General features: G+C 39.8%; 1 protein-coding gene across 3 annotated transcripts in view; it reads left to right on the top strand.

Annotated features, from left to right (window-relative positions):
- The window catches only part of FBXL17 (F-box and leucine rich repeat protein 17), a 522,840-nt gene that overhangs the window by 161,105 nt on the left and 333,797 nt on the right, over positions 1 to 27,938 (top strand). For all 3 annotated transcript variants that reach the window (XM_075067139.1, XM_075067141.1, XM_075067140.1), the window contains one exon: positions 23,011 to 23,141. In XM_075067139.1, the coding sequence (XP_074923240.1) occupies positions 23,011 to 23,141 (131 nt within the window). The remainder of the gene's footprint in view (positions 1 to 23,010; positions 23,142 to 27,938) is intronic.

The following is a 27,938-nucleotide window of genomic DNA, read 5'->3' as shown; positions in this document are numbered from 1 at the left end:
CTTTTCTTTTCTTTAGACAAAATGTCTGTTGAAACTAGTTTCCTTTCATGTTTATAATTTGCTCCTCCTGAAAATAAGTTTCTTGAACTAGAATAATTTGAGTTTGAGTTTTAAGTTCTACCAGGGCATTTTTCCTTTTAACATCATGATTTAGCACTTTGATATTCGAAGATGTTACTCTCAATGTCTCTTCCTTTTAAAGTAACTGTTCAGCTTATTGAAAAACCTGAAATTATTGTGATTCTTCAACTGTTTGATTAAATGAACCCTTGTGTTACCAGTGATTCTCTTGTTTTTAATTATGTCGTATTCACTATTGTGTGCCTGAATATGGCTTAGTTTCTGTTTGTAAATGTCTTTCTTTAGTTCTTGTATAAATTCTGCCTAGCATCCCTAGTTCCCTCCCCTCTTCTGCATTCCCTTCACTCTAAATCGATAAATGAAATACCAACATAACATGTAAAACAGTCCCCAAATGACTATGCTTTGCTGAACCCTCATCCCTGTATTCTCCCCATAAGCACGTGGATTGCTTCTCTTGCAATCCAAAGGAGGTACATTCTCCACCTAGGGGACCTTGACTCTCACCTTTAGGGATAGATTGCTGTCTGATCATTTGAGTTATTGGGGGTGAGGGGATTACACAGAACCCTTAACGTCTCCTTCCCTATCTCTCTTCTATCTTCTCTAATCTCCTCCAACCTTGAAATCTCACCCCCATCACGCTCCCTCCTTATTGTTCTTTATTTCCTCTACGTTTTGAAGTACACAACACAACTATTGAAGTAAGCTTCATACTGTTTGGTTATAACTGTAGTATAGTGACTGTCCAGTTGTTTATTCCTGGTAACTCACAAGAAGTCCCTTCTGATTCGTTTTTGGATTACTACTCGGGTATCTGAGTTCTCTTGTTCAGCTCCACTTCTGCCATTACTTGTGTATGGTCTCTATTCCTTTCTTTTCTTGTCTTCTTTTTCCTGGGTTTCGGGCAGTTGATACTTCTCCAGTTGATACTCTGGCTCTCACCCTTGACTCCTGATTCCTGGCTATTGGCTACATTTTACTTCCTGGATTTAGTATCTCAGCTCCTGATTTGGTCTCTTGCCACTGGGCCTGGTGGTCTCTGCTCCTATCACGATGCCAGGCAACTGTCTTGACCATTAGATAAGACTGCCCACTACCCAGTTGGTAACAGTGGTTTGTGTACTGCAATAGCTCAAATAATTTTGCTGGGAATAGGGGATGATCTGACATACCATTTTACTAGGTTTGTCCCAGTATGGATAGAAAGATAGAGGGTCCCTGCTGTTTTTAGTGAAATCAAGGATTTTAATTTGGTTTCCCTGTAACCCAAAGACATTTGGTCAACTGCCTGTCTCATTGCCAACATGCTCTGCTTTGTCCCCGATCAAGTCTGCATTTTCCCTCCTGTGATTCTATGCTGGCTGCTTCTCAGGTCTTTAATGGATACATTTCTACCAGATTTACTCTCTTTAGAGTCGGTGTCAGTGAGTTTCAACCTTTAGTAGCTAATCTTCTGTCTAATACATTTAATAAAGCCAAGATAGATTTGTATTCATATTGAAGCCTACTTCCTTGGAGGGCACTGGCTTTGTAGCCTAATATCTTATCATTTTATGAACACTTCCCCTAATGCCTGTATGGGTGAAGTTGAGTGCATGATTTGGTTTAAAGTATTCCTTTTGGATTAATCCTAATTGGGCATGTCTTATTTTTGTCATCACCGATGTATCAGGTGATTCCTCATCTAAGAAACCTTTTACAGAATAAAGTTATTGTCATAATAACTGTCTAGCCATATTCTGATAATAGCTGTAACTATGCTATCTTGTCAAGAAATGTCCTGCACCACTTGGCACAAAGAAGGTGCTGCCTGCCACTGGTGTGTGTGTGTGTGTGTCTGTGTGTGAATGTCTGGTTGTATGAGGGGAGAGGGGAGGTAAGTAGGGAGATGTTGCAGAATTGGTCACAAGGCATGGCTATATGTAATGAAGGCATTTCAGGGCTTTATTAAGACTAAATGAACCTCTTAGGCATATGATTAGTTTCCAAAACCTCAAGTGGTGCATTATACATGACACTTTAGTAATTAATATGAAAAGAGCAACATAGAACATAGAAGCAATTTTCCATTTTCAGCTCATAATCCCTTAACTGTTTGGGGCAACTATACATGCAGCTCAACTTTTAAATGCACATAGGCAGACATTTGAAAAATATGTGTTGGAGGTTTTTTGGTTAATATTTTCAACCTGCTGTCATGGAACAGCAATCTCAATACAATTTTCCTTCATTTTGTCACTACACTTCAGAGTTTGTTACTGTGAAAAGGATGATGCATAACATTATTACCTTAATCAACACATCTCATCAGTAGTTGTGCTGTTTTTCCAGTATGAATATACAAACACTGAATAGATAAAACACTTTGAGATAGATAAAGGATGCTAGAGTCTCTCATTACATAAACTGTTAAAATGTAGTCTCTACTGTGCTTGCTAGGGATCTGATCATTAAGGGTGCGAGTCTGTCACAGAGGTCAAGAAAGTCATGGCTTCTGCAGCTGGCGGGTGTGACTGACCCCAGGGCTACTGGCGCAGCTAGGGTGGCCCCAGGACCAGCCACATCGGCCCATCCACAAAGCGGAGATCCCGGGCCATCCCCTTCCCCCGAATGGGGACCACTTGCCCCCGCTCCCAGCACTGGCAGGTGCCCCAGAGGCCCCCCTCAGAGCACCAATGGGCGCCCCAGAGCCCCCCCTCCTGAGCAGTAGCTGCTCCCCCAGAGTCCCCCAGAATACCCAAGATTTAGTCAGGAGCATATAGTACAAGTCATGGGCCGTGAATTTTTATTTTTTGCCTGTGACCTGTCCCTGAATTTTAGTAAGGTTACACATGACTAAATCTTGCCTTACTGATCATACATGATGTTCAGCATACTTCTCATTGTAATCAGTGGGAGTTAAGAGTGTATAACATGTTGCAGGATTTGGCTTTAAAAATATTTTAAAATAAAACGTGTAGACATCTGGATCATTAAAGTATTCTGTGGGAAAACAATCTCTTCCTGACCTACTCAATCATCTTTCATTATTTTTTAAAAAAACCAGGGATGATTACTATTTAATGACAGCCATATATATAGTAGACCTGAAGTTAATCACTGAATGTAAAAAGAAGCCATTTACCTCCATCTTTAGTAAAGTCTAATATTTGTACCCAACATTTTAGAATGTCCGATTCCATTCATATCTTCTTGGTGACCTCAAGTTTTTATGGCAGTTCTTTAGAAATGCTTTAAAGTGACGGGGCTTGATTTTGCTCTATGAGGAAATGCCTACAAAGAGACACTCAGGAAAGTTAAGCTGAATTAAGTGTAGATGTGAATTTAGAGTGCATTAACCCCCTGTATGGATGCTCTCATTCAGAAGTAAAGTGGTTTTAGTTCCTACAGGGTATTAAGGTAAAGGAAACTAAGGCACTTTGCTTCTGAATGAGAGCATGCACGCTTGGGTTTACAGTGCTGTTAACTAATCCACTTTAAATTCACGTCTTCAGTTAATTTGTCTTAACTTTCCTAAGTGTTCCTTTGTAGACATGCCCTTGCACATTGTTTTTGTGACTGACTTTATTGATTTTATTAAAGAAACAGTGAAAAATAAAAAAAGTAAATGACTTGCAGGTTGAATATGTTTTCAAATACTGCACACTTCATGGAATCTCCAGTAGAAATATGCAAATGAGGCAATTTTACACCTGTCAAGGCTGCAAGACCGGACAATGCTATGTAGACACAACATATTAGGGAGGGAGTGTAATAGTAATAAAATAAGAGAATTATATGCATGAATAGGTAAGGAGAAGATGGGGGCAGTGAAGAGGAGTTAGGTGGAATGGAGATCTGGCATTGTTTGAACCTTCTCACTATTTTTTATCCAAAGGTATCTAAAATGTCTTTGTATTCAAACAGTTGCTCTCTATGGCAATAAATTGTTCTTTCTTTGGCTTTAATGCAGATGGGTCTGAATTCCACTGCTGTGTTCTGGGCATAAGTCTACTCTCCATATTTGTAAAATCATGCTGTGACAGGGTCCCCAGGGTGCAACGTGGACTGTGGGACTGCTGAGCCCTCTAAAACCCACCAACCTGGGCTGTCTATCACACTGTGATGCTGATGTCAAACTACAAACCTGACAGGCACTGCACTTACACAGACATCCTCAGGCAGGGCCACAGTGAACTGTTTTACATGAAAGATCTTCCAGCCACTCACGAACCATCAATAGAGACTCCAGCCAATTCCCTCCAGCTCCCCAGCCTTGCACCACCAGAACTTTGCCAACTTGCACTGGTCAGAAGCCTGGCCAGTGTAAACTCACTAGTAGTGGATATGTAATTGCTCTTGTCATCCTGAGCTGAAATTTTGCGAATACTTCAACCAAAACACAGTTTTAAGTAAAATATAAAACAGATGTATTAACTACTGAAAGATTGATTTTAAGTGATTATACATGGTAGACATAAAGGTAAGAGATAGCTACCTTAAGAAAATGAAAAATAAACATGCACTCTAAAACCTAAAATTGTAGTCTAAGTAAGAGTTGAATCAAACAATGTCTCATCCTGACAGATGGTACAGCAGGGTAAGTTCCTTAATGTATCGACTGGGCTCCCTTTCTAACCTGGGACCACTCATTCCCAGTTCAAAGTCTTTGTCTTCTAGAGAGATCATTTTTCCAAGTGTTGAGATGTGTGGGAGAGAGGCTAAGTGATGATGTCACTTCCCCTCTTTTATATTTTCTTCCAGCTTGCTGTGACATAGGTACCTGGCAGTTCCCGTTGGTCAAGCAGTCTCCATTCCATAAGTGCTCTCTCTGAGAAGTCTCTGGGATGGCCATTGAGAGAGTGGATTCCCTTTAATGGGCCATCAGCACATATCTGGCTGGTCTTTTGTTGAATTGAAAGGTTGGCTATGGGAGTCTCCCAACCTCACAACATTCTTCAGTAATGTATAGCAATGCTTCGTAACTTCACATATAATGATGGCACTATACAATTCAATAGGATATTAATGTTCAACAGATCAAGACTTTTAAAATACGTCCTCACAAAGTATACTTTGTACAAAACTTATCATAATATCACCATGGTGAATATGGGGATTCCAGGTTGGTACTCTGAGGTACAGAGTGTCACACGTGGACTTCGTGATCATTGCAGCTCTAAAGAACCAAAGTCTTTGTGGTAGAGTTAACCCCATTTTACCAGGTAAATATCCTGTGATAGAACTTTCATCTGTGGTTTGACAGCTAAAGCTGAGCTTCATTTTAACTCTGGTGTTCACCTCTTTCCACAGCTGGCTGGCTATTGGACAGTCCCATGCAGGTTCCTTTTCCTTTTTTTGTTGTATTACGCATAGTCTGAGAGTCACAGAAGCATTTTTAACATTAAATTATACACACTGCCACTAGGGTTCTTTTCTTTTTGTGACACATCCTCTCTCCAAACTAGGTTCCCAGTAGTTCTGTGGCCTCTGGCAGTCTTAGGGCATCTGGATTAATTGATACATTAGCAAGTGTCTAAGGGCACGTCTACACTTGACGTTTAAAGCAGAAAAAATCCTTTTTTTGCACAAAAACCATGGGAGTGTCTACACTTGCCAATGACTTTTTGCAGTGAAACTCAGAAGTTTCACCGCAAAAGGAAAACCACCTCCACGAGAGGTGTACGGCTCTTACCGGTGATGCTTTTGCGGTGATGTGCAAGTGAAGACGCGTTTCTCCTGTTTACGTAGCTTTTAGCCTCCAGAGGATACCCCATCGTGCCTGGGTGACCAATCTAGCCAGCATCTCTTCTGCTCTATTGCCAGGTAAACAGACATTCACTCCTCCCCCTGTAAAGCCCCAAATGCTCACTTATCTGACCAGGTGACAATGGCTGCTCCACAGAGCAAACGATCCCCTGCTTGGAGCAATGCTGAGCTACTGGAGCTTATCAGTGTTTGGAGAGAGGAGGCTGTGCAGGGACCCAGGATGCCCCATGATCACTCCTCCCACCCCCTCTAAGACCAGTCATCAAATTGGAGAGAGTTGCACTGTGGGATAGCTGCCCTAAAGTGCTGCTCTCGTCAGTGACGGAAGTGCTGCTAATATAAACACTCTCTGACGCCTGAGGAATTATGTGAGTACACAAACCAGTGTTTTACTTTCACTGGTGCAATTTACAGCGCAAAAACTCTGCAAGTGTAGACATACTCCTAGTTGTAAGTACTGCCACTCTACTGAGGATGGCAGGTCATAATGATGCTTTAGTAGTATTAGAAAAGAAACAAAGCCATCATCACTGACTAATTGGGAAACGTGTATGATGCCCCTGCTCAGGCAGTTCTTCCAAATCATGAGTTTGTTCCCAATTTGCAAGTCTGGGTTGCCCCGTATAGGTGCTTTTGCAAGCTGGCAAGGATTAAATTGCTGCATCTCTGCTTGGATAGCCCAAATCCTTTGCGCAGCCACAGTATGCAGCTTACTTTTTCTTAGTTGGACAAAAAGAGGAGCCAAGGAACCCATGAGGGCAGAATAGGTTGGGGGAAATTGGATGCATTAAAACATGTTCAGTTGCCACCCACATGATTATAATAGTGTTAGCATGCTGGAACCAATCTGACATCTGAGACATCATAAAAGCATACGAGTGATTTTGTTGGCCTCTGAGCCTAACCCTCTTCCCCTTTGCTTCTGGGAGTTGGAGTTTTGTTAAACGATAGTTGTGAACATTGACCAGCTTCCCACAGGAAGGCTCTGATAATGCTATTAAATTTTCTTAATTAAGACAAAGGAATATATGTGGATAGGCCACTTAGAGTATAGAGGGGCCTAAGCAGAATATTTATTTTTATTGTATTAACACTTTCCCATAGGCTCAGGAAGAGAGGATGCCACCTATTTGTGTCACTAACTGTTTGAGAGAGTACAGGATCTAAATTTATTATCACCAGTTTATTAATATTTCTTGGAACTTTTATAGGTAAGTTCATAATTGCATCAGTTTGCCTATGGAAATTCACCTGGAAGACTTTCAATAGTTCTGATTTCCCCCCCCCCCCCATTTATTTTATAATCAGATATTGATAGAAGTTTTTGAATTAGTGATAAGAGGGCTGGAATTGTGATTTCTGACTTGGATACATACAAAAGGGTATAGTTGCATATAACATCAATTTATTTACCATGGAACCATGTTGGAAGAGTCTATATGTAGGGCTGGCTCCAGGCACCAGCGAAGGAAGCAGGTGCTTGGGGTGGCCAATGGAAAGGGGCAGCACATCCAGGTCTTCGGCGGCAATTCGGCGGTGGGTCCGTCAGTCCGTCTTGGAGGGAAGGACCCATTGCCGAATTGCTGCCGAAGAATGAAGCGGCGCTGAAGAACTGCCACCGATCACGGCTTTATCTCCCCCCCACCCCACCCCGCTTCGCTGCTTGGGGCAGCAAAGAAGCTGGAGCCAGCCCTGCCTATATGGCTATTGCCAGGGTTCAAGAGCCAAATCAAACAGTAATGGTAACAGAGGACACCCTTTCCTGTAGAGGCTGAAGGTAGCCGAAGTTACATTGTTGGTTATGTTGTGGGAGGTGAGGTGAGATCAGAACAGTTGGATCCAGGAACTAAACACAACTCCAAATCCAATTTTTTGTAGGGTATAAAACATAGCTGCAGCCCACTTTATCAAAATACTTTCCTGTATTTAAGACTAAAATGGCATATGGTTTGGGGTCGTCATATTTCATTGCTATACTATCAATAACTTGTCAAAGATTAACAACCATGGCAGCCTCTGACAAACCTGAGTTGATTTGGATGTATGATAGAGCCCAAAACCTTTTCCAGTCTCATTGCCAGGACTCTTGGCAATATGTTGACATCACTATTAATAAGTGAAATCGACCTATAATTGGAATATAGTGGCATCTCTTCCTTGTTTAGGAATATTATGGCTTTTCTCATCATAGGCAGAAGGGTACCCTCTCTAAGTGATTGATTAAATTAAATTAAATAAATTTCAAGCATCTTGTCAGACAGAAGTTCAAGGAAGTATCTATGGAATTTAACTGAGAAGCCATCTGGCCCAGGGGCTTTCCCTACTTTCATATTCTTAATCACTCAATTAACTCATCCTATGTTTGAGGGGTTACAGAGGTGTCAAGGTTTCTACATTAATATTGCATTAATATTTTGAAAAATTGATCCAAAGCTCTTGTGGAAGGTTTGTGTCTAATTTGTGCAGATCTTTATAGAAAATAAAGAACTCTTTATTAATACCTTTGTGATAAATATAATTTACCATGTTTGTGATGCCTGGTTGTGATTCTACATGCAGAGGCTTTCTCTCATGTGGTATGCTAGCAGCTTTCCTGCTTTTTCATCTGATACCCAGATATCCTGCCTGAGCTGAAATAGGGTGAATTCAGTGTGTGCCAAGTATAGCTTGTTGAATTTATATCTACAATTGATCAGGGATCATAACCTATCTGGAGATGGGACTGTGGCATAAGAAAAATCAAGCTCATTTACCTTTTTTTCTCAAGGGGCCTCATATTTTCTCCATCTTCTTTTCTCTAGGCAGATGCAAAACTAGTAATTCTACCTCTCAATAGACCGTGAGCATCTCCCACAATAGCCTGCTAGAAGCTGTTGAAGGTTCATTTATTTCCAGGAACAGGCCAATTTCTTTTTCAATAAGAACTTTGAAATGAGGCTCTAATAAAAGTGAAGAAATAAATATGCATCTAAATGGCCATTTTTTATCTGGTTCTTTTGATATGTGAAGAGTTTTATAGGGGCATACTCAGAGACAGCAACTGGTAAGAATCAATTACAGAATTAACCAACATCCGACGAAGTGGGTATTAACCCACGAAAGCTCATGCTCCAATACGTCTGTTAATCTATAAAGTGGCACAGGATTCTGCTGCTTTTACAGAATTAACCAAGTCCCTGGAGATCAAAGGCAATCTGTATGGGAATAGGACTCAAGTACTGGGGAAAAGCATGAATAGTTCCTACTCATTTGGATGAGCTGTCAGATATCACATAGTCCTAGGACTTTAATGTGCAATTCCAGGCCATTCTATTTTTGGTTAGTTTATGACCCTTATAACAAAAGGATTGACCCCTTAATTAAAATCCCCAGAAATCATAATAGGGGGCGTGGGGTTCTCCATATAATTTAGTAAATAATATATGAATGTTTTTAGAATCAACTAGCATACAGCAATGATTATTTCAGATTCATTTACCATGACTTTATGGATTAAAAATCTGTCCCCCGATCATCTGAAGTTGACTTTGACATTGTTACTGCTAACACTTTATGGAAGAGTATGGCTGCTCCTCTGTACTTGGATGAGAAGCAGCAAGACACTGCTTCTTCTACCCAATCACATTCTAATTTAGCAGCCTCATCTGCTGTGAAGTGTATCTCCTGCAAAAAGCGCTACGTCTACCTTTGCTTTCTGTAATAACTAGTACACTTTTTTCTTTTAACACTCCCTACAGAGAAGAGGGGAGGGAGGAGGAAGGAATCTGTGGCTAAAACGCTGCAGATGATTGTTCCACAATTTTTGGATTGTCTTGCCAGATGATTGCCACTTGCCAACCTCCAGGGAATAGTGTAGGTGCAGGAGAATTGAGCTGATACATCAACGTTTGCAGCTGCCTTCAGGAGCTTGATACAGATCATATTCATGTAGGTTGTAATTTTCTTGAGTACTAGTGTTCTAGAGAGAGGTGAAAGGGGGTGCGGAAGAGTGAGTGTAATAAGGCTATATAGGTGAGAGCTCTGGATAGGGGGAAGGAAGATCCCAAAAAGACAGGTTAAAGTAAAAACATCAGGACACATAACATATACATAACAACATGACCTATTGCCAAACATGGCTGGGCTCTCTTTGGTGTGTAGTGTTTTCTCAGTCTCTCCTGAGTGGTAACTCCACTTAAAAAGTAAATCATAATGAAAAAGCAGCAACTGGTTTAATTTAGTTTACAGTATTACATGTTCGACAATCATCAGTTCTAGAGAGTGCGGGTCAGAGACACACACCATCAAGGCCAGGAGCTTCATCAATACCCACTATTTAAAAACAGGCATCCTATATTTCCCAGACAGCAAAGAAATAGCACATTGTAAGGACATAGAAAGGGAGCATAGAGTCCACAAATGTGATATTTCTTCACCTGGAATGTCAAGTATATGCTCGTGTGTTATCCCCTAATTGTAATCTTTTCAGTTTGCCAAACCAAACATGAAAGAACTGGTAGTGCAGCTTGGAGCACTGTGAAAGATGATGTATGTTGTGGGGATTATTTTCCCAGGGCCACGTGCTCCCCTTCTTTTGTTTTACAACCAAACATTCCATTTCTATTCCCCATATTAAATGAATATGTAACTGACAGGAGAAATTCAGCTACTTCACAAATTGTAATTTTATGCACCAAATAGCACAACTCCCAGTCCAGTTCAGCCAGTGATTCTTCCATACAATTTTCATACTCCATGTCCATGGACTCAGGGTCTGAGCTTATAGAAAATGTTAGTTTGGGGAAAGGGATTGAAGAAGTTGACAGGAGGCTTAGTGGGAGAGGGAATGAAATGAGGAGAAAATATTGGGGAAATAGAAGATGGAATAAGAGGAGCCGAGGAGGTATGACGGGAGAGTAAGGTAGGGGAGGTGGAGAAAGGAATAAGCAGTGGAATAGAGAGGAAGTAGGAGCTGATAGGGATGGCAGAAATCACTAGTCCATGTAGCTCAGCAACTGCTGTTCTCTTCTGCTCTGTTAGCCCATGCGGGTCACAGTTCCATTGCTTGGCTCCTGTGCATCTTTCCATGACAACATACCAGGAGAAAAGCTGCTTCTCATCCTTGCAGCACATCAAATGTCATGTCACCAGGGTTTGAGGACCCACCAATAGCTAGATGAGGTCACACAGCAAGGTCTCTCACTGAGACCAATTTTAAAAGATGGAATTAGAGCTCTCAGGTTCCTACAGAGCAACAGGCAGCTGAACTGCTGCTGTGATCTCTTCTGTGCTGAGCTAACACACAAATCTTGTATAATCACAAACAAATATTTCATATTGATCTGTCCAGTTAGGGATGATGTCAAATGTTTCATTGACTCCTCAACACAAATACAGGCACAAAAGCACTAAATATTGTTAATACGCAATTTAAATAAATCTTTTTCCCAGTCAGTTCTCTCCGATGAGATCAATTTAGGATGAGGTGTTCCCTTTAACAACCTTTCTTGAGTACTTCACTTTTAGTCATTTGATGAGATGTGATATCTATGTCCCCAAAGTTAATAAAGTAAACGCTTGGTGCGGAAGACAGAGCCCAAATAAGTTAGTTAGTCCCAGTCACTGGATAAGTTTGGACATGTAAGTAGGGCAGACATACCGATTGGGAAGTAAACTTGGCATAAACTAGAACAGATGCTTAATTCATTGCAGGCTATTTAAAAATATTTCTGCTTCTGATTGCTTTTGGAACAGACACACTTCATCACCCAACCTTGATGTAGAACTGTGCTGGAAACTTCTTTAAAATATTGGAGCCCTAACTGCTTGGCAAGTTCCCTTGCTCTGCTAAAGGCTGATCTCTATTCAACCACATCTTTTGCTAAATCTTGAGAAATCATTATTGTATTTTGTGACATCCCCCAAAACAGTTCTGTGTCTTCATGAGCTAGCTGCATTATTTTTCCTTTTAAAGTAAATCTGAGATTTGACAATCAGTTCATGAGGCTTTGGCTTGTCAGGTCACCTTAGGAGCCCAGGACCTATGTGTGTTTCTAAATCATATTTAAAATCATACAGCAGACTGAGCACTTCTGTAAGAAGCCAGGGAACAAATTCTAGTGGTTTGCCTTTCTCTGCTGCTTCCGGTATTCCTGTAATTCTCAAATTATTGCAGTGAGCCCTTTCTTCAAAGTCTGCCTCTTTAGATTTAGGAGATGGTAAGTCTGTTAGGCTTCCCTTCACCTGGGTACAGAGTCCTTGTATCTGATCTTTCACAGAGGATATTCTCATGTCTGCTTCATTTACCTGTCCTGTCAGAGTTTGTAAAGAGGAGTTAATCAAGGTAACAGTCAATTGTATTGTGGCCGTTGTGGCCTTGATATCTAATGCACCTGCAGCAACTTTCTCCAGCAGAGCCACCACACACACCATGCTTGCATCAGCCATCTGGTTCAGGGTCCGAAGGGGATGGTCTCTGTTTTCTTTGTATTTAAGCTACTTGCAGAGCCCACCACAGTCAATTATTTGTCTCCTGACATTCCAGAGTTTTCGAGGTACCTGTTCCTTCACTGGGGGGAGGAGTCAGTCAAGGGCCCTGGTTATTGGATGGAAATGGATATTAGCTGGATCCTCTGGAGGTCAAGGGATGTGCTCCTCCAAGTTGCGCAGCACCTCTTGGAGTCCAAAAATCCACATTTATAAATCAGCATTAGAGTCAGTAGAATCACACAAGTGTAAAATGGATGCAAGATCTAAATTGGGGTGATATTATTTGGCTAAGTAATTGCTTTTGCAGCTGAAGCAGTGGGTTAGTAGTGGCCAAAACAGTAGACATCTGAAAAAATGAATCGTAAACTCAACATATGATTACACATTCCTCTGAAGTAACAATACAGGTGGCTTTAGTAAAGAGAGGACTTTTTAGACACTAACTATGTTCAACCATTGATACCTGGATAGAAACACATGATCTATATGCAGGGGATAAGAGTGGTAGGTTGTCCTATAGGGAAGGAGGGCATGATGATCAGTTGAAAATCAGTCCTGCTTTAATAAATGAAAGAGAAATTCTAATAGTCACCAAACAAGGCATAGTTTCCAAGGTTTTCTTTTTCACACACTTTTTAACCTCTGTGTTAATGACATTTTGAAAGAATTCCCCTGGAAGTAGAGCAAATAATTGATTGGTTTTCAGTTTGCTGGCCAAACCACAATACCCAAAGGAAAAAATAAATCTGCTTCTTTCAAACTTAGTGATTTTTCCCCTCTACATTTTTCTTGCTGAAAAAAAATTCATTTATGTTGAACAAAACAAGATGAGTCAATTTGAACTGACATTTTCTAAATGAACTGGAAACAAACCATTTTTACTTTTTCAAACTTTTCTTCCTCATTTTTTATTTTTCTGAAACTATTTGCAAATTAAGGTGGGATTCAACTAATAGTTTTAGTTGCTCTGAAATGGAATTTGTTGAATAGTTTACTATTTGCTAAAATCTTCTGCCCAGCTCTCCATGGAATTTTTGAGGCTTGCAGACCTTGCTGGAAATTTTCAATCTCTATCAGAACATAAGAGTGGTGATACTAGGTCAGATCAAAGCCCAGTATCCTGTCTTCCGACACTGGCTAATGCCAGGTGCCCCAGAGGGAAGGAACAGAACAGGTAATAATCGGGTAATCCATTCCTTGTCGCCCATTCCCAGCTTCTGGCAAACAGAGGCTAAGGACACCATCCCTGCCGTTGTGGCTAATAGCCATTGATGGACCTATCCTCCATGAATTTATCTAGTTCTTTTTTCAACCCTAAATCCATTATGTACAGTGGAAGAAATTGTAATCTCTGTAACTTCAGCATTGCACTGTTTGTCGAGATAGAAGACAAAGTTTCTAACATCCATGAAATCTGCTTTTTAACAAACTTAAGGAAAGTCTCGAACTAAAAAGTTTTTTGTTATAAGTTTTTAAAATTTGTATTTTGGTTCAAAGCCATTAGGTATTTACACCAACTGTAGCTCTGTCTTTGGAACGCCCCGCCTCCAGCACCATCTGTGGTCTAAAGATTTCATTTCCCACTGCTCTACCCATCATTTCCCTTTCTAATGTAGGTCACAGACACACTACAGACTAGACTGCAAACTGTCAAATTAATAGGGCTGAGAACCTGACCTTCTCCCCTTACAAGTGTCTCTCTAAACCCAAAGGCACATTTTAGTTTCAACATCAGAGTCAAGGACAACATTTTTTCCTCATCTACCATACCTTTCATTTTGTACAGACTGTCACTGTACTTCAGCACTGGGTTCTGGATTGATATTCAATTGATATTCAATCCAGGATTGATTTGTTGAAAATACAGGAACATAATCTGTTATTGGATATTTGTTTCTTAATATAACAGTTCCCGTCCACTGGATTTTCAGAAGAAGGTGGAACTAGTGTTAGTATAGTTCAGATTGCTAAACATTTGTTCTAATTTGTATGTCTTTTTCATGTTTTTTTAAAGGTAATTTACAGCTTAAGAGTCAGAAATATCTTAAACCAAAGTGGGAACAAAAAAAGGACAAGTTCTATTCCTGCAATCAAAGTTTGACCTAGAAAGTAAAGTGCAAGCTGTACAGCATATATTTGTGAATTGAATCGAATTAACTATTTCCTTCTTTTCTAGCTTTCTCTTTTTCTTTTTACTTTCATGTTTTTAATTCTTGCATTTGTACCATTCTTTCTGTTTCAAGAGAAAGGGTTTGTTTACACTGCACATGCCTTTTGGTGGTGTTTAGAATACATACACAACACACCTCTCAAGCACAAGTATATTTAGCAATTTCGATGGTGAGGCACTGGTTAGGTTAGTAGACACTCATTAATTCACGGGTGTGTACCCTAAAGGGTTCTCTGTACAGCCAAGCAGTTTCTTCCCGTCTACACTGTGATTTTTAGCAATATAATGTCCTCCTGCCTCTCTCTGCTGGAGTCTTTCCCTACTACAGGTGGGGAAAGGCTCCAGTAGTACCCTGAAGTGGGGAAAGACTCCAGCAGTGGGGAGCAGCCAGAGCTTTCTCCCCTGTAGCGAAAGACTCTGGCAGCAGGAAAAGTTCTGCAGGGGAAGGCAGCAAGGAAAGGCTCTGGTATCTTCTTCCCTTTCTCACTCTCTCCCCCCAACCAGAGTCTTCCACTGACATATGTAGCTGTATAAGGTAGTGTAGATGCAGCCTGTTTTTCACTGCAGTGTAGTAACAAACACATGTCCAACCTGCCACCACCAGTAGTGTGCAGTGTAGAAATAGCCAAAGAGTAAGATAAAGTTGTTTCATTCTTGGAGGGAAGGGGGGGAATGCAGAACTCAGCTTCTGCTTCCCTTTGCTGCTGGTAGTTTTGAGCTTTGGAAGTAAGTGTTGGAGAAAAGAGGGATTAATTGCAGGAACAGTCATCCTAAAAGTAAGAGGGTATTGCTGCCTATCAGAAGGCAGAGGAGAATTATACTTATTCTCATGCGCTGAGATGCAAAACTTAATTAATAGAATATTCTGTTTCTGCACTGTCTGTTTCTGGCCGTGATTAAAAGTCTGGTATGTTTAGGACACTCAAGATTCATGCCTGACGGATCAAAAGTCCAACTGTTTAGAAAGGGTTTTTAATGTTCTATGCTCTAAGAGCAAATATGTAAATAGTGAAATGATCGTGTCTCTTGGTGCTGGAGTGGTTTCTAAGTCAGTGGAATGGGAATTTGTTTTTGTATTATAGTTAATATTTGTGTATTAATGAAATAATTTCAATGCAATACTTTGCACAAAAAATTCAGATGCAGATCTTCAAAGTACAGTTCAAACAATTAATTCCTAGATTCTAGCATGGTAATATTATTTAAAAGATTCAAGACAATATTTCTAAATCTTTCATGGACAATTATTTTCTTCTTCTACATTTCAAGTACAAATATAAATAAATGTTTTGCAAGATATTCTGCAATGTTGTGCAACTAAAAACCTACAATATCCTTAGTCCCTTGGAGTTTTGTGTCCCTTGTTACCCTGTGAGTTATTGTAAAGTTATTTGGTTCTTTCTTCTGTTTGTAAAACATGAAACACAAAAGGAAAACTGAACACAGTTTGAGAATTCTATACAGCTTTTCTTTACTAAGTCTTCATAATGTGTTGCAGCATATATGGTGGTTGGAGTAGAGGGCTGGGAGCCAGAAACCTTGGATTCTATTCCCATCTTTCCTACTGTCTTTATTATGTGGCTGTGAATACATCATCCACTGTAATTCAGTGTCTCAGTTTCCCGATCTGTAAAAATGCCATAATATCCACTTCATAGAGTTTTTTGAGTCTTTACAAGTATAAAGTGCTTTGAGATCCCAAACTAAAGATGCTACATAAATGCTAAGTAGTAGTAGCAGTGCTACTGTATTACCAATTATTCATACATTTATAGTATTAGTGACTTAGAGGGAGCTTAACACTGTGGCACTTATGCTTTACAAAATACTTTAAAATCAAGTGAGAATGCCATGAGCATACGACAGAAGAGCATACACTATACTCTAATTTAATTAGTGATAAAAATTGCAGGAAATATATTTAACACAATTCACTAATAGCTAATGGCCACTGCCATGTAGTCCTTACAAGTTAGATCAGGAGGGATATGGCCTTTCCTTTCATTTGTATATCACCCATTGTCAAGAAACCATAAGCCTCCACTGTAGCTCAGCTGAACTAGGCTCTAATGAAGCCAACAGATCCACCACTGATGTCTGAGCAATTCAAATCTTGTATATTATTGGGTTCTCCCATGCCTCAAACAGTCCATAATGGTTGGCTTATTTGTAAACGAGGACATCCTTAGCAAATATGATGGTGTGGTATGGCTTTCGAGTGAGAGTTACAGATGAGATTTGCATCCGCTCCTGGTGAGTGGCAGCTGAAACATTGGCACCCTGATATACCTAAGGTAAAAGGAATGCTGACCAGATCATGCTCACTTTCCAGAAAAATCCACCTCAGTTTGACCCAGTTCTATATGTTGTTAGACCAAACATTTCACACTTGTTTCCTTTGTGGTCTTTGCTCCCATGGTGACTAATAGTTACTTCTGGCCAGTTGTGCTTGTACTACATATTATAGATAAGAGTCACTAGTTGGTCCAAGGACGTGCCTCTGATACCTTCTTGTGTAATTTGGTTGAGATCCTGTTAAATCCCAGTTGTGAGCCTCACTTTTTACCATTGACATAGTTTTGAAATAAAAGGGAATTCTGTGAGTGTTTGATAGCAACCAACTCCAGAACACACTAGGAAGAAGGATAGATATACACTTTCTGACTATCCTAGGAAATTTTGCTACACCATCAGATGCACCCATAAAAAGCTCTCCAACTGCCATTTATCAATGGTCTAGGGATAATTTATAGCAGCTGAGGTGGGGTCCCTGATGTCAGAGGTCCAAGTTACATATCCTGTTGAAGGAGAACCCATGAGAGAAGGTCTTGCAGTGGGTCAGAAATTGGTACTGGATAAGAAAGAGCTCTGTTCTCAGAACAGAAAGCTCTTTCCGTGGGGGTGGAGTGATACACCTTGACTGTTGTGAGCTGTCTTGTTAATGAATCATTACAAGATGATGATCTAGGGTAAAATTTTCCAAAGTGTGTAAGTCATCTAGAAACCTAAATCCCATTTTCAAAGCGGTTTAGGAATTTAGGCACTTAAGTCTCATTGAAAGTCATTGAGACTTAGGCTTCTAAGTTATTTAGATGTGTTTTAAATATTTTACCCCTGGCTCATATTCCTTCTGGTCTGTCTGTGAGAACTGGTAGTGAGGCTCAAGGCAATCCTAAAATATATACACGTTCCCTAATGATAGAGTGTTTGATGTGTCCCATCTTCTGGTCCTTACAGACTGTTCACTCACCTGAAGTGCCCCAAAGATAGTAATGGTGAAGTAGCTTGGAATAAATGATGCTTGAAGAGCCTGAAACTAGCTACTCGTACTAGCTAAATGGATCTGTTAAGATCTGTGAGGAAGTGTACATAGTATATTTATAGTAATAACAATGATAAATATAAGTCTAAGCTTCTCCACTGGTCAGGGAACCAAGTAGGCTACTTGTGAACAAGAGGATATGACAATTAATAGGAAATGATGACAGAATTGTTGAATAGGATGGTGGAGTGATGGTAATCTCTAAGGATATGTCTACACAACGAAGGAAAACCAGCAGCTAGCCCATGCCAGCCACCTGCGGGATGGGTCCCAGACCTCAGGCTCCAATCCAAGCCTGGAAGTCCACACAGCAAAGAAACAGGCCCATAGCCCAAGCCCCAGGAGCCCGAGTCAGCTAGCATGGGCTAGCCACGGGTATCTAGTTGCTGTGTAGACATACTATAAATGTGAAGTGGCCATGGACTGACTGTGCAAACAAGGGATGACATCATGGCTTCATTGAACTAAATGGCAATTTTGTTAATGACTTCACTGGGGCTAGAATTTAATCTCAATTTTTGAGGAATCTCTCCGTCCAGAGCAGTGGTTCTCAAACTTTTGTAATGGTGACCCCTTTTACATAGCAAGCCTCTGAGTGCGACCCCCCCCTTTATTAATTAGAAACATGTTTTTATATATTTAACACTATTATAAATGCTGGAGGCAAAGCGGGGTTTGGGGTCGAGGCTGACCCCTTGCAACATCCTATTTAATAACCTTGTGCCCCCCTGAGAAGTCCCAACCCTCAGTTTGAGAACCCCTGGTCCAGAGCAAAAAGACTTTACTGAGAAATTGTGTATTCTGACTTATGACACCCACTGTCCTTCCTTCCCTGAGTTGACCCTGTCCTCTTGGTGCCCCACTTGTAAGCCACTTGAAGTAGGCATCATAGGCCTCATTTTTCAGAAGTGTTGATCACCCAAATCTCCAGTTTAAGTCTGTGGAAGCTGTAACATTGGGAGCAGTTGAAGTTTTCAGCACCTCTGAAAATCGGACATTGTGTCTTTTTATCTTTTTTAAGTGGTGCCCTTTCTTGGACACTGTAAAACAATAAATAATAAAACTCATGAAGAAGAAAAGAGCCAGCAACATTGCTATCTGTGAGTAAACATAATGGGGCTTGAAAAAAAGAGTGCTTTTGGCTGGCTTTCACGTCTTGTAATGTGTAATCCCTTATTATCTCCAGGAGTGAATATTTGGTTATTGTGGTATGGTGCACATGTCCTGCTGTGTTGCCCAACAGAGTTATTTCCTGCCCTTTAAAACACTCAGCCTTCATGGGATGGTCTTGTAACTAAGGCAATGGACTGGGATTCTGAAGATCTGGCTTTAATTCTCTACCACATACTCCATGTGTTAACTTGGGCAATCTTTGTGTCTCAGTTCCTCATCTGTAAAGTGGGGATAAGAGAATAGTTGTCTACCTCGCAGAGCTGTTGTGAGGTACCCAGATACAGTGATGATGAGCATCATATGAAAACCTCAATAAATTAAAAATTGAGGGATGCTGGTACATCGGTGATTAGCAGCCCTCCTACAGTGAAGAGCTAGGGCAAGTATGTATGTTTGATCATTCTTTAGACCTTGTGTCTTTCTGGGCTTTGGAGTGATTCCATGCAAAAACATTTATTCAGAAAACAGCAGCGAACTATTACCAGGCAACAGTCTGTCATAATATATAGATCCATTCTTCAGTTATAAGTGGATGAGAACGTTTTTTCTAATATTGCTGCAGGATGTACATTTATTTGGACTGAAATATAAACATTATTGTAATGATTTGTTTGTGCATGCCGTTGATTGACTAAATGGAGGCATTGAGTTTTCCAGTTGCACTGCTTGCAGAAAATTTTTGAAGGAAACCATTCATTAGGATTATCATCCAAATTCATGATTAGTGTAAGTAAAATTTCAGTGGACTGTCACAAGTCCTGTTATTCCAAAATTATTACTAAGGTCAATAATGTGTCAGATTATCTAATCGAACCATTGAGTTGAGGTGAATCCATGTCCCAGTAGCAGCAGAGTCATTGCAGTTTTACTGCACAAATATGAAGGGAATCGGGCCTCACACAGGTGGCAGGCAGGCTTGGGTGAGCAGCAATGCCAGCCCCAATCTTTGGGAAATATGGTCACCCTATCTAGTATGTGTGTTGCTGCTTGCCCAAGCACTGCCTGCCCCCCACGCGGGGAGAGAGACTCAGGCTAGTGGCTCAGGCCAGCCCTGTGCGGTGTCCCATTTTGCCTTTGGGAAATATGGTCACCTCTACAAAACAGCTCTGCAACCTGGCAGTAGCATTCTTTTTCCCACTCTCTGAGGAAATATCCTCCATCCAACCTATTGCTGGGGACTGGGTCCCTGAATTTAGCTCTTATTCAGCAGAGTTTTGTTGGCAATATATCTATTTAATTTCCTTTCAAACTTTAAATTGGAGAAAGTTAGACCTTGTAGAATAAAACATGGTTACACCAGTTCTAAAGATTACCTGCATTCTAAGTCCCTACTTTTTTTTAAAGATCTTGACTTAGTGTTTAATTACTGAAGTGAGCAATTTATATGATCTCAGTTGTGAGCCTTTACTTAATCAAATCCTTGGTGGTGACTTAAATCACTGAATAGGATTACTATTCTTCCATACAGAGAAAGTAAATTTAATTAAAATGTCAGTATTACCTAAATGCAATTATTTGTTCCCGAGTATGCCAGAGATTATTTGACAGCTTTTTTTTTAAACATTAGAAGTTACTATGACTAAGTGTATTTAGAAAGAAAAGGATTGAGAGTCATTGTCTGAGGAGTTTGTGGCAGCTTGAGTACATTAGCTCAAAATATGCTTCCTGCTATATCCATCCTTCACTTACATGCATACTGAGTTCATCCTTTTTTATTTTTACAGGGAAATGCTGAAAAAATATTAAAAAATGGGAATACATCAGGTTAATGTTAAAATTATCCAGACTATATTGTTTGTCATATTGTGCTACTCCCAGGAAGGCAGGATTGTGTTCTGTGTGCCTTTGAATTTTGTGTAGCCCTACTCTGGTGGACAGATATTTGTTTAAGTTCTCTAGATATAACAATTGTAAGATGTAGTATTTTAGATTGTTAGGTATAATAAGAGAGTACTCTTTATACAAGATCACTCTGTCCAGAATGAGCTGGAAGCTGCCTGCTCCTGGAGAGAGAGAGAGAGAGAACACAATAAACAGACAGCACAATTTTTTATGTAGGTCTGACTACTTTAATCAGGGTTCAGTTAACTACTATGGTAATAGTGACGGCTACTGTTTATAGGAAGATTGAGTGTTTTAGTGGTATCCTTCTATCCCAATGAATTTGAAAGAGGGCTCTGATTTAAAGGGAAGTTGTCAATATGAAAATCATATTTCCATATGAAAACTGTGACAGGTCAGAGAAATTAAGTTGATCAAAGTGAAGGTTATGTGGTCTTGATTGCTCTCTGTAAATCCCTACATAGAGAGAAGCTTTCAGATAGTAGAGGCCTCTTCAGCAGAAAACGGGCTTGTCCACATGGTGGGATAGGGGATGCGTGGTAGGGGGATGTTGATTTTTACTGCTCAGTAACGTAGGCACTAACTGTTCCCTGATACAGCCTGGGTAACTTTAACATTAACCTGATGTATTTCCATTTTTAATATTTTTCAGCATTTCCCTCTTAAAAATAAAAAAAGGATGAACGCAGTGTGCACTTAAGTGAAGGATGGATACGGCAGGTCTACAAGGACCAGTTAATGCATGACACTTCAGTGGGTGTTAAAAATCACACAACCTTAGTGCGTATTACTAGACTGTGTAGACAAGTCCAAAGATATAACAAGATACAGTATTGCCAGCTCTTGCGTTTTTATCACGAGACTCACAATATTTGTTATTTTCTTAAAGCTTTGGCTACTGGAATTAAGTGATTATATTTGCATCCCAGCTCTTTTTTTTTTTAAATGTCTCTAGCTCTTGTGGTTGCAGAGAAAAGCTTGAAAATGTGACCTAAAGTTTGTTCAGAAGCAAATACCCTACCCCACAAGCCTCCGCCCCCCCTAATTTTTAAGTCAATCTCAACATTTTGGAGAATCTAATTTTGAATGCTTATGGTTAAAAATACTGAAGACCAATGTCTGTGAGGATAATTCAGCATTAGACTACTTAACAATGGATGTGAGGATTCCCCATCGTATAGTCTTTAAATCAAGGTTAAATGTCTTTCTAAAAGATACACTTGAGCTCAGCTAGAAATTGTGGACTTGATGTAGAAATTGTAACATGGACAAGCAATGTGATGTCCTGCAAAGATTAACTTTAAAAGTCAGTCACATATTTCAGTTCTAAGATTGTAAAAAGTTTTTGAAAGCATTAACTTCATGTGCCTTCAACTAAACCACCATCAAAGAAACATTTTAGTATATGAAGAAGAGAAAATCCTGGAAGCCTCTGATATCATATAGCCAAAAGAGTTTTGCAGGTACTAACCCAGGCGGGGGAAGAGGGGAGATTCATAATAGAACTGCTAAAGCACTGTAAACTATAGATATGCGAGAGGACCCATACAATACTAGCAAACAGTTACTCTGTAGTATTAATAGTATTACGTTTTCGGTAATAAACTCTTCTCAAATTAAAGAAAAATCTGGTTGTCTCATGCTGATGTCTGTATTATGTTTCTGACTATTCTAAACCCTTTCTACAGAAAGGTGAGAAGGGCTTTTCATTAACTGCAATGCATCTTGCCTCTCTGGGTATGGCTACACTTGAAGTGTGTGTGTCGTCAGAGCGCCAGCGCTGGGAGAGAGTTCTCCCAGCGCTGCATGTAAACCACATCCTCTACGGGTGTAGCGTGCAGGACGGGAGCCGCGCTCCCAGCGCTGCGGCACTCATTACACTGAGGCTTTACAGCGCTGTATCTTGCAGCGCTCAGGGGGGTGTTTTTTCACACCCCTGAGTGCGAAAGTTGCAGCGCTGTAAACTGCCAGTGTAGCCAAGCCCTTACAGCGCTGTATCTTGCAGCACTCAGGGGGGTGTTTTTTCACACCCCTGAGCGCGAAAGTTGCAGCGCTGTAAACTGCCAGTGTAGCCAAGCCCTCTGTCTAACTCTGCACATGATTCCAGAAAGGCGTAAAAGCTTTTATAACAGAATGTGTCAGTACTTACTGAATATTAGTACATTTTCAGACACTTTCCTCTTTATTGTATTTCTCTCAATAGCTAAGAAACCTTTCCAGCCTGGATCTACGTCATATCACAGAACTGGATAATGAAACTGTGATGGAAATAGTGAAGAGATGCAAAAACCTTAGCTCCCTCAATCTCTGTCTGAACTGGATCATTAATGACAGGTAACTTAATTATACCATATAATAGCAGTAAATCTCAGAAGAGCAAAATTAACCCATTGTATTGAATAATTGTAATCAGTGATGATTCATACCAGTTTGGAGGGAAAGAACTCCTAAAAACTGATGTCTCTGTCTATGTTGGGTAAATCATCTGACCCTTATTTTCTGGTGCATCCGTCATATTTTTTTAATAGTAGAGAGTGGATCATTATAAATGAATGAGGGCATTATTCAGTTTTTCTTGTAGATAAAGTCAGAATGTGCTCCTTAATTTGGTTGCTTGAGATATAGAATTTCTATTTTCAATACTCTTGCAAACAGGTGCGCAACATTTGAACATTGCTCATGGGTGCATAAAATCCAAACAAAAACACAAGTATGTAAGGAATGATAATTTATTTGTAGGTTCAGTTTGTGGAACTTGTATTTGTTAAAAGGTAGAGAACTGTAATACTGCTAGGCTTTTGGCAAAAAAATAGTGTGCATCAGTAATAATTACCCTTAGATTAACTTGAGCTATGACTTTATAACTTTTATTGTTCCTGTTTCCTTCTGTCTGTATGCTAATCTTGTATTTAAAATTAAGAAAAACCTCATGGGAAATTTAAGTTACACCTTACATGAGGTGGAAAATATTGTTAAAACATAAGACTAAAAAATTGGAAGTTCTTTAAAACAATTAGAAAATATATCAAAGCCACTCCTTGGAAATGAAAAGCAACAAAAAATTCTTCCAAGTGAATTTCTACAAAAGAAATTAAAAATGCTGAAAAATAGAGGCTTTAGGTAGAAGCCATGAGATATCCTTAAAGTACAGTGGTTCTTCATAGTGCATTTCATATAACCATAAAGACATTGTCAGAAAGAGAAATATATTACAATTGTTAAACAATCACAATTTTATTTTTAAACCTCTTCTTACAATCTTTTTTTCTTTATCCATTAAAAAATATACCTGAAATAAAAACATATTGTGTGGGAAGTAAGATTTTTGGTGTATATTTGGGTGACTATCTTAATTAGTGTTTTGATTTTTCTTGAAATGCCCAACAAATTTATTTTTAACTTCATTAAATTTTACTGATATTTTCTTTTTAATTTACACCAGTACCAATTCAATATTGGTTTAGAATTTTTATGGAAAAATGGGTAAAACTTTTTTGGATAAAGGTCTTCTTGCTCTCTTTGTCTTTATTTTTCAATGCCTAACATATGTTTGGGATGTACAGTACTATCATAGACCACTAACATGCATACCAGTTATACCTCAGATTCTGTCATCATTAGGCTGAGTAGTTAATTCCCTTGATAATTAAATGGGGACAATGCATGTATTAACATACTTTCTGATGTGAATGTGGATAGATGAGTTGGGACATTCAATCAGTGACCAACCTTTTCCTTCTGGAAAGGAAAACAAAGTAATGTGGTGTTAGAATAAAATTGTAGAAACAATTGAAGTTTAGATTTAAAAATTGTTTGACTGTATATGTACAAAATTCAAGGGAAGAAAGGATGATAGTGAACTGGGTCAGAACAAGAAGCCTGTGAAAACTAACATATAGGAGAGGAAATGAGCATTTCCTCCTCAGATGTAACTACTGCTTTACTTGTAATAGAGCAATACTATAGTTTTTTCCCCCTTCATTTGGAAAGGATCTATTGAATCTGTGAACCAGACTCACTAGCTGTATTGTGATGTTTCAAGAATAGACTGCTGAAAGTTCTCACTCATCAGATACACAGCTGTCACTCCATTCATCATTCTTACATTATAGCTAAAGAATGTCTTTCAGTGATCTAAAATAGGAGACCTTTTAATGTAGATTGCAGTACATAGGCACTGTACAATGAAGTAAATTACGGATGCCATGATAGGCTTTGACCCACACAAGCAAGAACATTTTGGAGTTAACTCAGGCACTTAATATTATTTTACTTCAGATCATTTAATTGCATTTAATTGTAATAGTCCTTGTTGTATATAATGACTTATTGTACAATGCCAAGTTAGTTTATCTTAATGTCTCAATGGAAAATTTTAGAATAACAGAGGAAAACTGAAGAAGAAAAATGTAAACTTAAAGGACAGAGTCATTTTTTATTTTTAATTACATGGTTACACATACTATTTAGCAGGATTAAGAAGTATTTCTTTTAAATAAATCGGTATAAATCTAATTCTTCACATCAAGTTTAATTACAAGTTCAACATCTTTTCCATAGAGGGCAGAAAAAATGTGGTGTCGTGTAAACATTTTTTCATGACTACTGTTGTCTATTAATTCTTTGTTGTTATGCATTGATTTCTGTTCATAAATACTTTATGCTTTACCTGCAATTTTTCATCATCAGTATGTGATTGTGATACAAAACAGAAAATGACTATTTAAATTAATCTCAAAGCATATCTTTTTGTGTTGATTGAAGAATTAACAACCCTTGGCACAGACAATAGAAAGCTTTCACCAGTTGCACTGCATATGAATTAATTTTAACTATGCCATAAGTAAGATGAAGTGCCAATACATATTTTTATTTTTCCAGAATCATGATTCAATCACTTTACATTAACCTTAGCACATAAGCGTAAATTAAATGTAAGATGAGCATATGAAAAAAAGGCTGATACTGAAGTACTCCTCCCAACGATTAAAATTAAGCTTCTAGGTTATTATGCACAACTCCCATTAATTTCATTGTGCGTTGTGTGTCTGAATCCCCTAGTCAGTTTTGACAACTGCTGCCGTAGTATTGTCTTGGAGTGTTTAAGATAGTTGAAATATAATATATATATTTTTTGTTTTAGTATAACATTACACAATTTTTTCAATTTCACATCCTGTTTTATAGTAAAGTTACTTTTCTATGGCATGTAGGCTAGAGATGCCACATTTTCTGATGTATTTGTCTGGCACACTAAATTAATTGTTTTAAAAAGCTTCATGAGAACATCCTCCCTTATTCTGATGTCTGTAGCTATCTGTATCTTGGCCAGAGGGAGATGCTGGAAAATTATGATATGGTCACAAATGCCACTTCCTCCCTAGCCTATGTAATTTGAGAAATGATTTTAGATTTCCTCTATTATTAATCTATTTGATGAACAACATTAGTATAGGGGCTCCTATAAAGGGCAGCTGCCACTTTTCATTATTTGGTTTGTTTGGTTGTTTTAACGCGGAATCCGAAACAATGAGATGCAGAAACCATAGTGTGGTTAAATGCAGAACATGCAACTTTATTTCATAAATAAAATCTACCTGGGATAAACCACCTCAAACTGCCTGGCAGGGCTGTTCCAGTGCATACCTCAAATGACACCAACAGCCTTGATATAATATGAACCAGAGAGTGAGTGTGAAAGCCATCCCACCTCTACACCCACAGGCCTGCTGGGGCATGTGAAGAGGAGACACAGAGAACACTTCTTCAGCTTCTTCCAGCCAGGATCTCCTGTCTCAACTGAACGGTGTTGTGGCAAATTGCCAGTACTGTTATTCTGGGTCTCATGCTTTTTCTTCTTTGGGGAAGGTTCAGGGCACCATTGCTTGCCTCTGAACCGGTATTTTAATTACCCCGCTAGTGTCCTTGAGGAGGGGAGTGGAGAGGGAGGGACCTGGGCCTGCCCTCTTCTCCAGGTCCCAACCCAGGGGCCCTGAGGTTTGTGGTGAACCACTTGAACTAGCGGTTCCTTCCCCTGGGTTACTTCCCTCTCCTGCCCTTCAGCTTGTGAAGGGGCTTCTTCTACACAAGCCAGGTGCCCCTTACCTAGGGTTTCTTTTGGGTTTCTCAGCCCATCGCAGCACTCCTCCAAACTTTCCTTTTGTCTCTCTTCAAAACTCTTCTCTTCTCCAGCTCCCACCCTGTCTGACTGAAGCAGGGGTTTTTATCACATGACTGACTGCTGGTGCTCTAATTGGCTTCAGGTGCTCTAGTTAATCTATAGCAAACCTTCCTCCCCTTGCAGGGAATAAGGCTCCCTGCTGACACACTCCTGCTGCCCTCCGGCCATGCTGTATCACAGTGTCTTCAGTACTCCAGCTCCACCAAAGGCCCATCCCAGGTAGTTTTGATGAACCTTTCTTTCCCCAATCCTTAGAAATCTGGTGTTGCCTTCTCCTCTCCATAGTATCCGAGGATTGGCTTTCACGAGTTGTACCTTGCCTGATCAAAAGTCAGACCAGATACACTACCTGGGATTCTCCACACTTGTGTGCAACATGATTGTTTATCACTTTACCATATGCGCGTGCTAGGACCCCAGCAGGTTAGGATGCATACCCTCTTCCTTGAAATTGTCAGTATCTGTGTGTGGTTTAGCTGACTTGTGGTACTAAGAGAAAAATAAGATTCGTTCTTCCCTCCTTGTCCACCTCCTCTTAAATCTAAATATTTATGAGCTCAATTTATGGAGAGATTGCATCCTAAAATTGCACCTAAATTGAAGTCTCATGGCTCCAAGTTACTGGTCCAGCTAAAGATCTGATATTTGAATGTAGTGGTATGCAGGGCTGGCTCTGGCTTTTTTGTCACCCCAAGCGCAAAAAAAACAAAAACAAAAAAAAACCAACAATCCCGTGGCGTGTCCGGAGTAGCAAAGCAGGAAAAAAAAACAAAAAACCTGTGGTGCGTCCGGAGCGGCAAAGCAGAAAAAAAAAAAACCTGCGGGGCGGCCGGAGCGTGGGTGCAGGGGGATTCCCTATGCTGCAGACGTGCCCCAGGCAGCGGGGGGGAGGGGAGGAGGGAAAGAGAGTGGGGAGGAGAGAGAAGGGGGGGCGGCCAGGGCTTCAGTGG

The sequence above is a fragment of the Chelonoidis abingdonii genome, chromosome 6 (assembly GCF_003597395.2).
Source record: "Chelonoidis abingdonii isolate Lonesome George chromosome 6, CheloAbing_2.0, whole genome shotgun sequence".
In the NCBI taxonomy this organism is placed as follows: domain Eukaryota; kingdom Metazoa; phylum Chordata; order Testudines; family Testudinidae; genus Chelonoidis; species Chelonoidis abingdonii.
The sequence above is the reverse complement of the archived record's forward strand: the minus strand, read 5'-3'. Positions and strand labels throughout refer to the sequence as shown.